General features: G+C 46.8%; 1 protein-coding gene across 3 annotated transcripts in view; it reads left to right on the top strand.

The window, feature by feature from the left end:
- Window positions 1-15,875, top strand: part of LOC144491464 (aminoacylase-1B-like) — a 51,858-nt gene extending 35,983 nt beyond the window's left edge. For all 3 annotated transcript variants that reach the window (XM_078209322.1, XM_078209323.1, XM_078209321.1), the window contains exons 9-15: window positions 1,636-1,709; window positions 2,300-2,349; window positions 3,497-3,641; window positions 4,490-4,558; window positions 12,587-12,666; window positions 13,058-13,118; window positions 13,545-15,875. In XM_078209322.1, coding sequence (XP_078065448.1) covers window positions 1,636-1,709; window positions 2,300-2,349; window positions 3,497-3,641; window positions 4,490-4,558; window positions 12,587-12,666; window positions 13,058-13,118; window positions 13,545-13,709 — 644 coding nt within the window. In that variant the 3' untranslated portion in view covers window positions 13,710-15,875. The remainder of the gene's footprint in view (window positions 1-1,635; window positions 1,710-2,299; window positions 2,350-3,496; window positions 3,642-4,489; window positions 4,559-12,586; window positions 12,667-13,057; window positions 13,119-13,544) is intronic.
- Window positions 15,876-16,614: the final 739 nt, after the last annotated feature.

Raw genomic sequence — 16,614 nt, 5'->3', positions numbered from 1 at the left:
GCATTTGCTACCAAATAAACCTGTTGGACTTTAACCTGGTGTTGTTAAAACTCTTACTGTGTTTACCCCAGTCCAATGCTGGCATCTCCACATCATGTCTGGGACAATGCAGGACTGGATGAGGAAGAAGAGAAAGGCTTTTAGCAAGTCCAATGGGAGCAATTCAGCTGTGGCCGCAGAGGAATATAGGATAGTGCAGGAGGGAACTTAAAGCAATTAGAAGAGCAAAAAGAGGGCATGAAAAAGGACTTACAAACAAGATTAGGGAGATTCCTAAGACATTTTATAAATACATTAAGGGGAAAGGGTTAACCAGGGAAATAGAAGGACCCAATCGGGATCAAGGGGCAATCTGTGTGTGAAGCCACAGGATATTGGAAAGGATGTTAAATGAATACTTCTTTTTGGTCTTCACTCTGGAAAAGGAGAACGTAGGTACAGAATTCAGGAAAAGGGACTGTGAGGAATTGAGGAGGTATTCGAGCCATTCAATTAGGAGCTAGGGAGATTACAGATCCAACATGTTTCCTATAATGGGGAATATAGGAACAATAAGTTCAGGGAACCCTGGATGTCTAGGACAATTCAGGACTGGATAAGGAAGAAGAGAAAGGTGTTTGGCATATCCAAAGGGACCAATTCAGCTGTGGGCCCTAGAGGAATATAGAAAGTGTAAGAGGGAATTTTAAAAAGCAATTAGAGAAGATTCACCAGGATGTTGCCTGGAATGGAGCATTTGAGCTATAAGGAGAGACTAGATAGGCTTAGATTGTTTTCTCCAGAGCAGAGAAGGCTAAGGGAGGACATGACTGAGGTGTATAAGATAATGAGGAGCAAGGACAGGCTGAATAGGAAGCAGCTGTTCCCCTTGGTTGAGGGGTCAGTCATGAGGAGGCATAGTTTTAGGGTAAGAGGCAGGAGATACATAGGGGATTTGAGAAAACATTTTCTCATTCTGAGGGTGCTGGGAATCTGGAATTCATTGCGAAGGTAGTTGTGGCCAGAAATCTTATAACCTTTGAAAAGTATTTGAATCAGCATTTGAAGCATCATAACATCCATGGCTATGGGACAAGTGCTAGAAAATGGGATCAGTGCGACTTTAGTGGTAGTTATTGTCAGTGCAGACTCGATAGGCCGAAGGGCATTTTCTGCACTCTATGACTTTATAACCCCGTGCTGTACCTGCCCTGAGAATGTTTGATGGGGACAGTGGAGAGTGAGCTTTATTCTGTATCTAACCTTGTGCTGTACCTGTCCTGGGAGTGTTTGATGGAGACAGTGTAGAGGGAGCTTTACTCTGTATCTAACCTCGTGCTATATCTGTCCTGGGAGTGTTCAATGGGACAGTGAAGAGGGAGCTTTACTGTGTATCTAACCCTGTGCTGTACCTGTCCTGGGAGTGTTTGATAGGGACAGTGTAGAGGGAGCTTCATTCAGTATCTAATCCTGTGCTGGACCTGATTTGAGAGTGTTTGAACCTGCCAATCAATGTCTGGAAAAGGAGGGATTCATCTTGCCAGTAGTAATAGCCAGGGAGTTGCGGTGGACATGTGGGGGTGGGAGAGAATGTGAATGTGTTGGGGGGAGAGAATGCTGTAATAACCCTATCCTAACCCACGTGTGTCACTCTAGGGGTTACAGTCCGGTGCCCGGGGAGTCCAGGACACGGGTCCCGCTTCATAGAGAACACTGCTGCTGAAAAGCTGGTAAATGTTGAATTTTGGTGACGCTCTCCCAGCCTCTGCCCCTTACTGAATCCCAGAGCTCCTAAAACACGTCCAAATTACAAACGTGCCCCCTCCCCCAACCTGTGACCCCTCCCCCAACCTGTGCCCCCTCCCCTGAACCCGTCCCCTCCCCCAAACCTGTGCCCCCCTCCCCCAATCTGTGCCCTCTCCCCCAACCTGCCCCCCCGAATCTCATTCCTCCAAACCCGGGCCTCACTCCCTAAAGCTATTCTCCTCTTCCTTGGGACCCCTCCCCACACTCCTATGCCCATCCACCTTCCCATCCGCTAACCTGTCCTACACTTCAAATTCTACCCCTTCACAATGACCCATACCCCTCATCTTCCCAAAAGCCTTCCAAGACATCATTCAGACCTGGGTTGTCAAGTGGCAAGTAACATTCACGCACGCATGTGCCAGGCATGGACCCCATGTCCAACAAGAGAGAATCCAGTCATTGTCCCTTGACATCCAACAGCTTTGCCATCCCCTGCTGAGGATTGGGAAGAAACAGCTTCCCAATTTAGCTTGCAGTATCATTAATTCTTTCATTTTCCAAAATATTTCAGCGCAGAGTTCTCAATTCATTCCTGGATTTCAGAGAGAAGGAGAAGAAGAGGTGAGGTTTCTTTGTGTTGTGGGTTTTGTAGTCCAATTGTCAACTTGGGGCTGGTGTCATTTTCCTGAATGGATTGTTTGACCTCCTTCTGACTGCTCCACTCCAGAACCCCCCCACCTTACCGGCTTGGGCTGACACTGCAGTCCTGAGGGAGTGTTGCCCCATTGTAGTTGATGGTGAGCGACATGACTCCCTGTTTCTTCATCTATGTTGTTAATACAGGCTGAAAGTAGCTGAGATCCCAGCATTAAGGCCGTGAGATAGAGTCCCCAGCCAGGTGTAACAGCCTCTCAGCATCCACTTTGCCAAGCCCTCTTAGAATTGTAAACATTTCAAAGAGATCACTGTTGTGGACAATTTCAAATACCACCCTGGAATCGCCAAAGCATTCTTAAATCATCGGCAGGGGAGGAACACTGAACAAATTAAGTCCTTCTCAAGAATTAATGGTTACCGTAGCCATATTTATAGACCCCCATAGTGTGGCCATGTTAATCTAGCTAACCCAAAATGACTGCAAAATTCAATCAGTTACGATTAGCCCATTGACAGTTGTAAAATCAACAAGCAATATTTTGACCCATAGATACTCCGCACTAATCCCCTCTCATTCTTCTGAATTCCAACATCCTGGGCCAATCTCCTGTGGACAGTATTGTCCCAAGTGGGGCTGATATTGTACAGATCAATGTTGAGACCACTGGAGACTGGCGCTGAGCAAAAACCTGCTGATACTAGAAATCATGGTAAAAACAGGAAATACTGGAAGTGCTCAGCTGGTCAGGCATGGTAGTGTCTGTGGAGAGAGAAAGTGAGTTAACATTTCGATGAGCTTTTGTCCGAATGTTTCCAGTGTTTTCTGTTTCTATCTCTAGAAGAAGGTGTGCTGTTTTGGGCAGCTGGTCCAGTAAAGGACAGAGCTGCCATGGGGACAGTTCTGAGGAGAGTGACCAGAGTTTGCTGACTGACTGAGGTGGCAAAGCTAAAAGACTGGAATCATGGGAGACATGGTAGTTCCTATAAAATAATGGAATCTATGGATGGATAAGGTGGAGGCAACTTACAGACAAAGAACACCAGTTTCAAGAGCACAGGTACAGGACAGTGACTGAGGCCCAGCTTTAACCATGCAGAGTTTATGTTTTAGGCTGAATCTGAGTGAATGCCTGACTCTGGGAGATGTCACCACTGTCAACCTGACTTTACTGCAAGGAGGCGTGGCCTATAACGTAGTCCCCAAGGAGCTAACAGCCACCTTTGATATCCGGATTCCCCCAACTGTGGATCTTAAGGTATGACTGGCTCTGTGTCTTTCTGTTTCATTGTTTATCAGCTGTAGCAGAAAAGGAGATGTCAGCAAAGAGAGACATGTGTCAGATATTGATAAAGGGAGTCAAATCTCCATTCCCCTCTCCAGAGATTAAGCCAGTCTGTTTGCAACCTTGCTGTCACATTTGATCCTGTGAAGAGCTACCAATTTCATATTTCTGCTGTCGCTAAGACTGCTTATTTGTATTAACTCTCGACTTCACTTCTGTCTCAGCTTATCAGCTGTTGAAATCCTCATTTGCATCTTCATTACTTCGTGATTCGAACAATCCAGTACACTCCTGGCTGGTCGCTCATTATCTACCTCCATGAACTGCTCTCCATGTCCCAGCTCACACCAATCATTTTTTTCCATCATTCTGGTGCTCCCTGACCTACATGACTTTTGTCCAAGCAGGTGTGGATATCACAATTCTCCTCCTTGTCAAATCCCTACATGTCCTCATCACTCCCTATCTCTGTAAACTCCAACACAGCAAACCTCCAAGATATCTGCGCTCCTCAAATTCGGCTCTCTTTTCAATTGCCAGTTTTAATTGCTCCAGCATTGCTGGCCATGTCTTCAATTTCCCAGGCCCAAGTTCTGGAATGCCATCCTGAGACATTTTCACCTCGTCCTCCTTCTTCAAGTGTCCATGTGGCTTAGTGTCATGCTCTGTTTGACAATGTTGCTGAAAGAGTCTTGCGATGTTTAATTACTTTAAAAGTGCAATATCAATGTAAGTTGTTGTCGTCTCCAGTGTCAGCAATGAGCAGCTGTGTCTCACGTGTCGGGAAATGTTGCTCATTATGATTTTCTCTCTTGTTTCAGGCATTTGAGGAGAAAATTAAGATGTGGTGTCAGAATGCAGGTGATGGAGTTCAGTACGAGTTCCATCAGGTGATAAGATCACAAATAGATCTTTCGTAATTTATTTTTCAGTGAACTCTCAGCTGTCTTTACATTAATCCAGGATACGATATGACCCTGATCTCAGCAAACAAGACCACAGTCGTGTTTTGTGCAGATTGGATTCTTCCAGTGTTGCCAACTGCCATGAGCTCAGTCTGTGTGGACTGGGCAGTGGCTATGTGGAGTGGACACTCGCAGTGTGGACTGGGCACTTCTGTGTGGACAGGCCACTCGCTGTGTGGACAGGCCACTGGCTGTGTGGACAGACCACTGGCTGCATGGACAGGCCACTGGCTGCGTGGACAGGCCACTGGCTGCGTGGACAGGCCACTGGCTGCGTGGACAGGCCACTGGCAGTGTGTGGACAGGCCACTGGCTGTGTGTGGACAGGTCACTGGCTGTGTGTTGACAGGCCACTGGCTGTGTGTGCTCAGGCCACTGGCTGTGCGGACCGGGCGCAGGCCGTGCGGACTGGGCGCAGGCCATGCAGACCGGACACTGGCTGTGCGGACAGGCCACTGGCCGTGTGTGGACAGGCCACTGGCCGTGTGTGGACAGGCCACTGGCCGTGTGTGCTCAGGCCACTGGCTGTGTGGACAGGCCTGGCTGTGTGGACAGGCCTGACTGTGTGGACAGGCCACTGGCTGTGTGTGCTCAGGCCACTGGCTGTGTGGACAGGCCTGGCTGTGTGGACAGGCCTGACTGTGTGGACAGGCCACTGGCTGTGTGGACCGGCCACTGGCTGTGTGGACTGGGCACGGGCTGTGCGGACTGGGCACAGGCTGTGTGGACTGGACACTGGCCGTGTGGACAAGCCACTGGCCGTGTGGGGACAGGCCACTGACTGTGTGGACAGGCCTGGCTGTGTGGACAGGCCTGACTGTGTGGACAAGCCACTGGCTGTGTGGACCAGCCACTGGCTGTTTGGGCTGGGCACAGGCTGTGTGGATTGGGCACAGGCTGTGCGGACTGGGCACAGGCTGTGCGGACTGGGCACAGGCTGTGCGGACTGGGCACAGGCTGAGCGGACTGGACACTGGCCGTGTGGACTGGATACTGGCCGTGCGGACTGGACACTGGCCGTGCGGACTGGGCATTGGCTGGGTGGACTGGACACTCGTTGTGTATACTGGGGATATTGCTTGGAGTTGTTCATACGGGGGGTATTGATGGGTGTTGTGTATACTGGGTTGTTGCTAGGTGTTGTGTATACAGGATTGATGTTCGGTGTTGTGTATACTGGGGTGTTGGTGGGTGTTGTGTATATTGGGTTGTTGGGTGTTGTGTGTACTCAGTTGTTGTTGGATGATGTGTATACTAGGTTGTTGCTGGGTGTTGTGTATACTGGGTGTTGCTGGGTGTTGTGTATACTGGGTGTTGTTGGGTGTTGTGTATACTGAGTTGCTGATGGGTGTTGTATAGACTGGGTTGTTCTTGGCTGTTGTGTATACTAGGTTGTTGTTGGGTAGATTGGTTTGTTGTTGTGTGATGTGAACCCAGGAATCGTACCTGGGTTCGATTCCTGACTCAGGTCACTATCTGTGCGCTCTCTGCAGGTTCTCCCCGTGTCTGCGTGAGTATACTGGGTTGTTGATGGGTGTTGTGTAGATTGGGTTGTTGTTGGGCGATGTGTATCTTGGTTGTTGTTGGGTGATGTGTATACTGGGTTGTTGGGTGGTGTGTATACTGAGTTTTTGAGTGTTGTGTATACTGGGTTGTTGATGGGTGTTGTGTATACTGGGTTGTTGTTGGGTGTTTTGTATACTGGATTGTTGGTGGGTGTTGTATAGAATGGGTTGTTAGGTCTTGTGTATACTGGGTTGTTGTTGGGTGTTGTGTAGAATGGGTCATTGGGTGTTGTGTATACTCAGATGTTGTTGGATGATGTGTATACTGAGTTGTTTTTGAGTGTTGTGTAGACTGGGTTGTTGTTGGGTGTTGGGTGTTGTGTAGACTGGGTTGTTATTGGGTGTTTTGTATACTGGGTTGTTGCTGGTTGTTGTATAGAATGGGTTGTTAGGTCTTGTGTATACTGGGTTGTTGTTGGGTGTTGTGTAAAATGGGTCATTGGGTGTTGTGTATACTCATGTTGTTGGATGATGTGCATACTAGGTTGTTGTTGGGTGTTGTGTATACTGGATGTTGTTGGGTGTTGTGTATACTGGGTTGTTGTTGAGTGTTGTGTAGACTGGGTTGTTGTTGGGTGTTGTGTAGACTGGGTTGTTGTTGGGTGTTGTGTTGTTGGGTGTTGTGTAGACTGGGTTGTTGTTGGGTGTTTTGTATACTGGGTTGTTGTTGGGTGTTGTACAGAATGGGTTGTTGGGTCTTGTGTACACTGGGTTGGTAGGTGTTGTGTACAATGGGTTCTTGCTGGGTGTTGTGTAGAATGGGTTGTTGGGTGTTGTGTATACAGGATTGTTGTTGAGTGTTGTGTATACGGGATTGTTGTTGAGTGTTGTGTATACGGGATTGTTTTTGGGTGTTGTGTATGCTGGGTTGTTGTTGGGTGTTGGTATACTGGTTGTTGTTGCGTGTTGTGTACTGGGTTTTTGATGGGTGATGTGTATCTTGGGTTGTTGTTGTGTTGTGTAGATTGGGTTGTTGTTGGGCGATGTGTATCTTGGTTGTTGTTGGGTGATGTGTATACTGGGTGGTTGTTGGGTGTTGTGTATACTGGGTGTTGTGTAGAATGGGTTGTTGGGTGTTGTGTATACTGAGTTGTTGTTGGATGATGTGTATACTGGGTTGTTGGGTGTTGTGTATACTGGATGTTGTTGGGTGTTGTGTATACTGGGTTGTTGTTGAGTGGTGTGCATACTGAGTTGTTTTTGAGTGTTGTGTATACTGGGTTGTTGATGGGTGTTTTGTATACTGGGTTGTTGCTGGGTGTTGTATAGAATGGGTTGTTAGGTCTTGTGTATACTGGGTTGTTGTTGGGTGTTGTGTATACTGGGTTGTTGTTGGGTGTTGTGTATACTGGGTTGTTGTTGGGTGTTGTGTAGAATGGGTTGTTGCTGGGTATTGAGTAGAATGGGTTTTTGGGTGTTGTGTACTGGGTTGTTGTTGCGTATTGTGTATACTGGGTTGATGTTGGGTGTTGTGTTGAATGGATTGTTGTTGGGTGTTGTGTAGAATGGGTTGTTGGGTGTTGTGTACACTCAGTTGTTGTTGGATGATGTTTATACTGGGTTGTTGTTGGGTGTTGTGTATACTGGATTGTTGGGTGTTGTGTAGAATGGGTTATTGAGTGTTGTGTATACTCGGTTGTTGTTGGATGATGTGTATACTAGGGTTGTTGGGTGTTGTGTATACTGGGTGTTGGGTGTTGTATATACTGGGTTGTTGTTGGGTGTTGTGTATACAGGATTGTTGTTGGCTGTTGTGTATACATGATTGTTGTTGGGTGTTATCTATACTGGGTTGCTGATGGGTGTTGTGTAGACTGGGCTGTTCTTGGCTGTTGTGTATACTAGGTTGTTGTTGGGTGTTGGGTAGATTGGTTTGTTGCTGGGTGATGTGTAAAATGGATTGTTGGGTGTTGTGTAGACTGTTGTTGGGTGATGTGTATACTGGGTTGTTCTTGAGTATTGTGTAGAATGAGTTGTTGATGGGTGTTGTGTAGACTGGGTTGTTGTTGGGTGTTTTGTATACTGGGTTGTTGCAGTGTGTTGTATAGAATGGGTTGTTGGGTCTTGTGTATACTGGGTTGTTGTTGGGTATTGTGTAGAATGGGTCATTGTGTATACTAGGTTGTTGTTGGGTGATGTATATACTGGGTTGTGGTTAGGTGATGTGTATACTGGGTTGGTGTTGGGTGTTGTGTATACTGGTTGTTGTTGGGTGTTCTGTAGTGTTGTACCTGTTAATTCTCAGATACTTTCGACCAGTTTGCTTACTCCAAGATTTTACCCCGGTGCCCTTATTTGCAAGATGGATAAAGGACAAACACAAGTAAAGGTTCAACAAGTTTATTAATAATAACACTATTAACTCTTACATTACCCACATAAAACAAGAGGATACCCCAGATTCAAGTATACTACCCGCAAAGATGGTTTGGTTAAACTGCAGGCTCGATTGTCTGAATCCCTCTGGTCTGTCGTCGCGAAGGTAAGTCTCGATGGCAGCTTCTTCCTTCCTTCCTTCTCTGGTCAGTCTTCCGAATGGTCAAGGTCGCCTCCCTCGTCGAGTCTCCTGCTTGCCTTTCCAGAAACTTCTCTGGCTTCCGGCCAATGAGGTCCCAGGAGGGGGCTCCAATTCCCAGTGGGTTTCATGATTTCTGCCTGACAGGACACCAGTGTCCGCCCCCAGGTGTCCATCTCCATGCTGTTGCTTACATGTAACCTGTTATCAGATAAGGTAACTGCAGGAACTCTCAGTGACAGAAAGTCTGGCCCGATCTGGGCTTCTAACAATAGGCTGCAATGATCTCCTGCTAAGTATCAGTAGAGTGCAACAACCTTTGATGGGTGATCGATGGGTCAGGCCCAGATATGTTTGTGTATTTGTACAATTGGCCTGCACGAAGTTTGACTGTATTTGATTTTAATATGCCCAATTCTTTAATTTAGGATATCCAATTTGATCTGCCTTCAAACTAGGCCCTGATTATATTACCACATTCCCTCCTCTTGATCCAGTGAGCATCAGCGAACCGGATCACACAATTCTTACCAAACCATCTCAACAAGCAAGTACCCCGAATCTGGGGTTGATAGTATCATCCCAACCCATAATAGTACCAACAAATTTAAATGAAGTAAAATAATTAATTTAAAAAAAACAATACATCAATAGGGTATATACAAAACAAAGCAATAAACAGTACAAAATGACAAGTGACTATACATATTAAATATAGATGGGAGAGTATCAAGGCTCTTGATTGTAGAGCCTCTCCCGATGTCGGATGGCCCTTGCCGAGTCCAAGTTTTGCAGGAATTCCTTCCTCCATCGGGCGAATTTAAATGTGAGGATGGTTAGGTACACTGCCATAAGTAGGATTCCTATTACAGCCAGGTGTGACAGAATGCAGACCCATGGGTGGATTTGGACATTTGAATCCCAATCCCAGAGGTCCTCCCACCTTGTAGTGACTCTAATTTCACTAATGTCCTTTTTTTATTTCCCCTGTTTGCTGCACTACTTTCACAAAGGTCTTGTGTGCTGTGATCAATTGTGTCCGAATTTGTTGAAGTTTCTCGGGTAGAAGTGTTGTCCCGGTATCAAATTTTTCAAAATAGCCTCCCAGGCTTTGTCTCAATTCCTCACTAGCATTTATTAGTGTTTTCTCTTTTCTGTGTATGTCTATCATCTCAATTAATCCTATCCTAGCGGGAATCTGTGGTTTAATGCAAAAGGTAGTGTTGTGGATGTTACAAATGGCTGCCCCATACTACTAATTTTCTAGCGAGGTTGTAATACAATATCCCCTGCCCCCTGTAAGCCACCCGGGTGACATCCCGTTCCAAATTTCAAATTTCCAGTGTACAATTTAGGTTAGTGGTTGTTCTGAATCCACACAGGGCATGTTAATTTTCATACACCGGATATGGACACACAACCATTTTGTCTGTGTCTTCACATTTCTCCAGACTGGTGCCTATGAGCTTCCCTCCTTTCTCAACCACACACGGTAGGGACCCCTGCTATCCCATCCACATCCCTCCTTTAATGATCCCTATATTTTCGGCTTCAAAAAGTCTCAACCCGACCTTATTTTTTAAAATTACTGGGATCCCCAGCACCATTCCTAGTGCAGTCCCTGGGATTCCTCTACAACTATCATTAGACCAGACCTTGGTCAGTTGCCGTAATTGGCAGTCAGTGACATTGGGGTGTCTTTTTCCCGGTACAGGTGTTCAATCTGTTCATCACTGATCCAGGACGGAACTTTCCCCCTGCTAACCTGGTCAAGATTCTCTCTTAACTGCTCGACCATCCATTGCCCATAGATGCTACATAGAGTTCGGTTCCGTTGCCTGGCATCATCTTCCACCCTCTCTCGGGCGATCTGATTAATAGTTTGGACATGTCCTTCCAGTACAGTAACCTTAAGGCTACTAGCCCTGTTCTCAACCAAATCTCCCTCGGCATCTTGCCAAGCATTTTCATTTCAGCTGTCCAAGGTCTGTTTAACTTGTCGGGTTAGGACTCTGAGCTTATTATCCAAATCAGCCAGATCCAGTGCATTAATGGTGGATACCCCCGCTCCGTATGCAGTCGCCAGATCATTCAGGATTTCCCTCCTCTTGTGCCCCTTTGACCTGGGCGTCTCTTCCCCCGCGTGTGTCCCAGTCTTTCAGCTCAGCAGCCTCTGGGTCAAGTGGAGCTGCAGTTTTCGAAGTGGGGAGGGACACCAGTCTGGTAATTGTGTTCCGGCGAAATCTATCACTTCTGGTACCAATTCGTAGTGTGTGTTATCGAATAATATTTTCCCTGTACGTTTTAGTATCAACCCATTTTGGGGCCCTGAGGTGGTTTCGGGACAAGTGGGGATGGGTATGCTAACAGTTGGTCTTAACCCATTCTTAATTTCATAGTATATATACTCGTTCTGAATAACCTTACCGGGGCACTTCTTTCCTAATTCCAGCCCTTTTTCTGGACCATGGGCTCGACAGGCTAGCTCCATGCACCCATGGTTAGTGTACGCCCATCAATCACTAGTGAGGGTTGTCCTTAGGGAGCAGTAATCAGAGCTCCCATTATCTTTCCTATACACCACTCTTTGGTTATTACACCCATAGGCGATACTCTTATTGGGGTGTACCCATAGGATGCCATCCTCACATTTGCCTGCATCTGGTGTGGTGAACCACATACTGCATTGTTGTTGGGTGCTAAGTGTAGCTGGGTGTTGTGTATACTGAGTTGTTGTTGAATGTTGTGTATACTGCATTGTGTGTTGTGTAGACTGAGTTGTTGAGTGTTGTATAGAATGTGTTGTTGTTGGGTGATGTGTATACTGGATTGTTATTGGGTGATGTGTAGAATGGGTTGTTGTTGGGTGTTGTGTATGCTGGATTGTTGTTGGGTGTTGTGTAGAATGGGTTGTTGTTGGGTGATGTGTAGAATGGGTTGTTTTTGTTGGGTATTATGTATACTGGTTGTTGTTGGGTGTTGTGTATACTGGTTGTTGGGTGTTGTGTATACTGGGTTGTTGTTGGGTGATGTGTATACTGGGTTGTTCTTGGCTGTTGTGTATACTAGGTTGTTGTTGAGTAGATTGGTTTGTTGCTGGGTGATGTGTAAAATGGGTTAGACCATAAGACCATAAGACATAGGAGCGGAAGTAAGGCCATTCGGCCCATCGAGTCCACTCCACCATTCAATCATGGTTGATTTCAACTCCATTTACCCGCTCTCTCCCCATAGCCCTTAATTCCTCGAGAAATCAAGAATTTATCAATTTCTGTCTTGAAGACGCTCAACGTCTCGGCCTCCACAGCCCTCTGTGGCAATGAATTCCACAGACCCACCACTCTCTGGCTGAAGAAATTTCTCCTCATCTCTGTTCTAAAGTGACTCCCTTTTATTCTAAGGCTGTGCCCCCGCGTCCTAGTCTCCCCTGTTAATGGAAACAACTTCCCTACGTCCATCCTATCTAAGCCGTTCATTATCTTGTAAGTTTCTATCAGATCTCCCCTCAACCTCCTAAACTCCAATGAATATAATCCCACGATCCTCAGACGTTCATCGTATGTCAGGCCTATGTCAGGGTTGTTGGGTGTTGTGTAGACTGGGTTGTTCTTGTCTGTTGTGTATAGTAGGTTGTTGTTGAGTAGATTGGTTTGTTGCTGGGTGATGTGTAAAATGGGTTGTTGGGTGTTGTGTAGACTGGGGTGTTGGGTGTTGTGTAGAATGGATTGTTGTTGGGTTTTGTGTGTACAGGGTTGTTGTTGGGTGTTGTGTAGAATGGGTTGTTGTTGGGTGTTTTGTATACTGGGTTGTTGTTGGGTGTTGTGTATATTGGATTATTGAGAAGAATATTCACAGTTTTCCATTTACCTGCAGAAAGGCATGGACCAGACAGTGACGTCCATTGAGAAGTCTGACCCCTGGTGGAACACATTCAGCAGCACCTGCCAGAAATTGTGAGTAGTGACAGTTCTGTTTGTGGGGTGTGTGGGAACTGCCTGCCTGCAACATAGATCAGCTACTATGACTGTTGGACTGTGTTACAGTGAGGGATTCTACAGAGACTGCTGTGAGACTGTGTTACAGTGAGTGACTGCACACAGTGTGCTGTGGAACTGTGTTATAGTGCGGGGCTGCTGCAGACAGCTGTGGGAATGTTTCGCAGTGACAGACTGCACACTGACTGCTGTGGGACTGTGTTACAGCGACGGACATCACATTGATTGCTGTTGGACAGTGTTGCAGTGTTGGACAGGATTGTGTTACAGTATAATGTTGCAGCGTGCGGTTCTGTGGAAGTGTCGTGCTACAGTCTATGGAGCTGCCTGATTGTGTTTTGTGTTTTAGGGGCATGAACCTGCAGTGTGAGATCTTCCCGGCTGCCACTGATAGTCGCTTCATTCGCGCTGTGAGTATCTTGCATCATCCTAACACTGGAGCTTGGGGCCTCACATCCTGACTGGAGAGTATTGGGCATCCGACACAGCCCCCCGGATCCGACACATCCGACACAACCAATCTACTCAACAACAACCTAGTATACACAACAGTCTTGAGAAGTTTTGGGCATTTTTCTGATGACAGAAAGGGGGCTGTGTCGGATGTCCAATTGTGTTTGTGGATGTTTGTCAAGGTGGAGTAGTTAATAGGGATTTTTTGTCGGGATGGGGAGATGTTTAGTCGAGTGTTTGGGGTTTTAATATGTTTGTGAGTGTTATCGGGGGTGGGAGAAATGTTTTTTTGGGGGGCATGGGGTGGGGGGGGGGGGGGTAGTTATTTGAGTTGCATTTATCTTGCTGTTGTGTCTGTGATTTACTCCTCTTTGCTTTCCTAGATGGGCTACCCAGCTATTGGATTCTCGCCCATGAACCAGACTCCTATCTTACTGCACGATCACAATGAGTTCCTGAATGAGAGGGTCTTCCTGAACGGCATCGAGATCTACTCCAGCCTGATCCCTGCTCTCGCCGCAGTCCCACCCTTAGAAGGGGAGGCCTGAGAGAGCAGTGTTCTGAAACTCAGCCCTCACCCCCATCCCCTGCACCCTTCTCAACATCCCCAGCATCCTCTCCCTCCACCCTCTCCTCCCTCCTCTTCCCTAGCCCCTCCCCCTCTTCCTCCTCCACACCGCATCCCTCCTCTTCCCTATCATCCTCTCCCTCCACACCTCCTCCCCCACTCCAATACCTCTCCTCCACACTCTATACCTCTTGTCTCTCGTTACACCCCTTCCCACCCTCCACCCCACACCCATCCTAAAATGTCATCCTGTCCACTTCTTCCACACACTTTGTCACCTGTCCTATCACTCCACACCCCCTATCCCATCCCTTCCTGTCCCCTCTCTCTCCCATCCCTTCCTGTCCCCTCTCTCTCCCATCCCTTCCTGTCCCCTCTCTCTCCCTAACCCTTCTCCCCTCTCCTTCCTCTCCCACCCACACCTTTCTGCTGTTTTGACACTGACAGATTTACCTCATTTATCGAATATTGTGATTACTCAGGCTTTCAATATATCGTCTCATCGGCCTTTCCAAGATATATGTGACTGGATACTTCATTGATTATCTTACTCTTTTTATGCTTTTTAATTAACTGGCCTTTACTCAGAAAAGCTTTCTAGATTTTTAATCTATTTTGCTCTATCCAGTAGACTTTTAAAGGGAATGCTTCCTCATCACTCATTCACTTTGTCTTCTTTTAAGTTGTTGCTGTCCTCAGACACGATCCTTCAGTATCTCACCCCAAGTCTTCCTCTGTGGATGGATTATTTGACTGCGTAAACATTGCATCACTGTCTGTTAACTATGGCTGTGCATGGCCGGCAGCGGTGGCTGTGCAGCGGAAATGTTACTCTCTTTGTTACCGGAGCAATGGTTTTCCAGGGTTCCAGTCAGACCCACTGACAGAGAATGAGTTTTGGAATTCTCTTGTGACATTTTCAGCCACTGTCACGATATTCCAACTTCTCTCCCTCCCTCCCCACCCCGAACATTAACATATTCTAGAGTTGTTTTATGGTCATTTGATTACAAATTCATCTCAGAAGTTGAACCTCTGAGGTGATATGTGAGGAGACCAGAGACGAGAGGGACAGCAGGATCCCAAAAACTGGACCAGCCATATAAATACTGTGGCTACCAGAGCAGGTCAAAGGCTCGGAATACTATGGTGATTAACTCACATAGAATCCTACCTTGCAGAAGGAGGCCATTCGGCTCATTGAGCCTGCATCATACACAATTCCACCCAGACTCTATCCCCATAATCCAGAGTATTTACCCTGCTAGTCTCCCTGACACTAAGGGGCAATTTAACATGGCCAATCCACCTAACCCGCACATTTTTAGACTGTGGGAGGAAACTGGAGTACCCGGAGGAAACCCACGCAGATATGAGGAGAACGTGCAAAATCCACACGGACAGTGACCCAAGCCAGGAATCGAACCCGGGTCCTTGGCGCTGTGAGGCAGCAGTGCTAACCACTCTGCCATCGTGCTGCCCCCTGTCTCCCCAAAGCCTGTCCACCATCTACAAGGCACAAGTCAGGAATGTAATGGAATACTCTCCACTTGCTTGGATGAGTGCAGCTCCAACAACACAAACTCAACACTATCCAAGACAAAGCAGCCCACGTGATTGGCTCCACATACACAAACATTCCCTCCGTCCAGCACTGCCAAAATGTTGCAGCCGTGTGTACCATCTACAAGATGCACTGCAAGATCTCACCAAGACAACATCTTCCAAAGCCACATTCACTACAATTCAAAAGGACAAGAGCAGCAGACACATGGGAACACTACCACCCGGAGGTTCCCCTCCAAGCCACTCACCATCCTGACTTGGAAATACATCGCTGCTCCTTCACTGTTGCTGGCTCAAAATCCTGGAGCTCTCCCCCCTAACAGCACTGTGGGTGTACCTACACCACAGAGACTGCAGGGTTCAAGAAAACAGTTCACCATCATGTCAAAGGCATTTAGTAGCCTAGCCAGTGACACCCAGATGTTGAGAAAGGTGGAGGGGTGCTGATTGGGGAGACAGTAGCATGATGTACGAGAATAGGCAAGGACAGGGGCTGTGTTCCTGGGAAAATTAAGATTTGAATCTGATTTAAATATGATTTTGTTCTAAAATAAAGCTTGATTGAAAGCAAGAGGCTGCGGATCCTGACTGACTGCTCTCTTTGACTCTATTGCTGCATCTGGATTTCAAAGTACACAGAAACAGACAATTCAGCCCATCTACCTATAATCAGTGATGGTGCTGCACACAAGTCTCCCACCAATCTTCATCTCACCCACTCAGCAATCAGCATGAATTTCAACTTTTTGGTAAGGTGACTAAGTGAACAGTGGAATGTTTGCAGATATTATTTGTCTGGATTTCCAGAAGGCATTTGATAGTGTCAGCTAAAGTTGAAGCATATTTGCGTCAGTATTCACCAAAGAGAAGGACTTGATGGATGATGAGTCTGGGAAAGGATGTGTAGATAGTTTGAGACATGTTGAGATCAAAAAGGAGGAGGTATTGGGGTTCTTGAGAAACATTAAGGTAGACAATTCCCCAGGGCCTGATGGGATATACCCCAGAATACTGAGAGAGGCAAGGGAGGAAATTGCTGGGGCCTTGAGAGAAATCTTTGTATCCTCACTGGCTACAGGGGAGATACACAGTAAGAAGTTTAACAACACCAGGGTAAAGTCCAACAGGTTTATTTGGTAGCAAAAGCCACACAAGTTTGTGTGGCTTTTGCTACCAAATAAACCTGTTGGACTTTAACCTGGTGTTGTTAAACTTCTTACTGTGTTTACCCCAGTCCAACGCCGGCATCTCCACATCATGACTACAGGGGAGGTCCCAGAGGATTGGAGAATAGCCAATGTTTGTTTAAGAAGGGTAGC

Source organism: Mustelus asterias, chromosome 3 (genome assembly GCF_964213995.1).
Source record: "Mustelus asterias chromosome 3, sMusAst1.hap1.1, whole genome shotgun sequence".
In the NCBI taxonomy this organism is placed as follows: domain Eukaryota; kingdom Metazoa; phylum Chordata; class Chondrichthyes; order Carcharhiniformes; family Triakidae; genus Mustelus; species Mustelus asterias.
The sequence above is the reverse complement of the archived record's forward strand: the minus strand, read 5'-3'. Positions and strand labels throughout refer to the sequence as shown.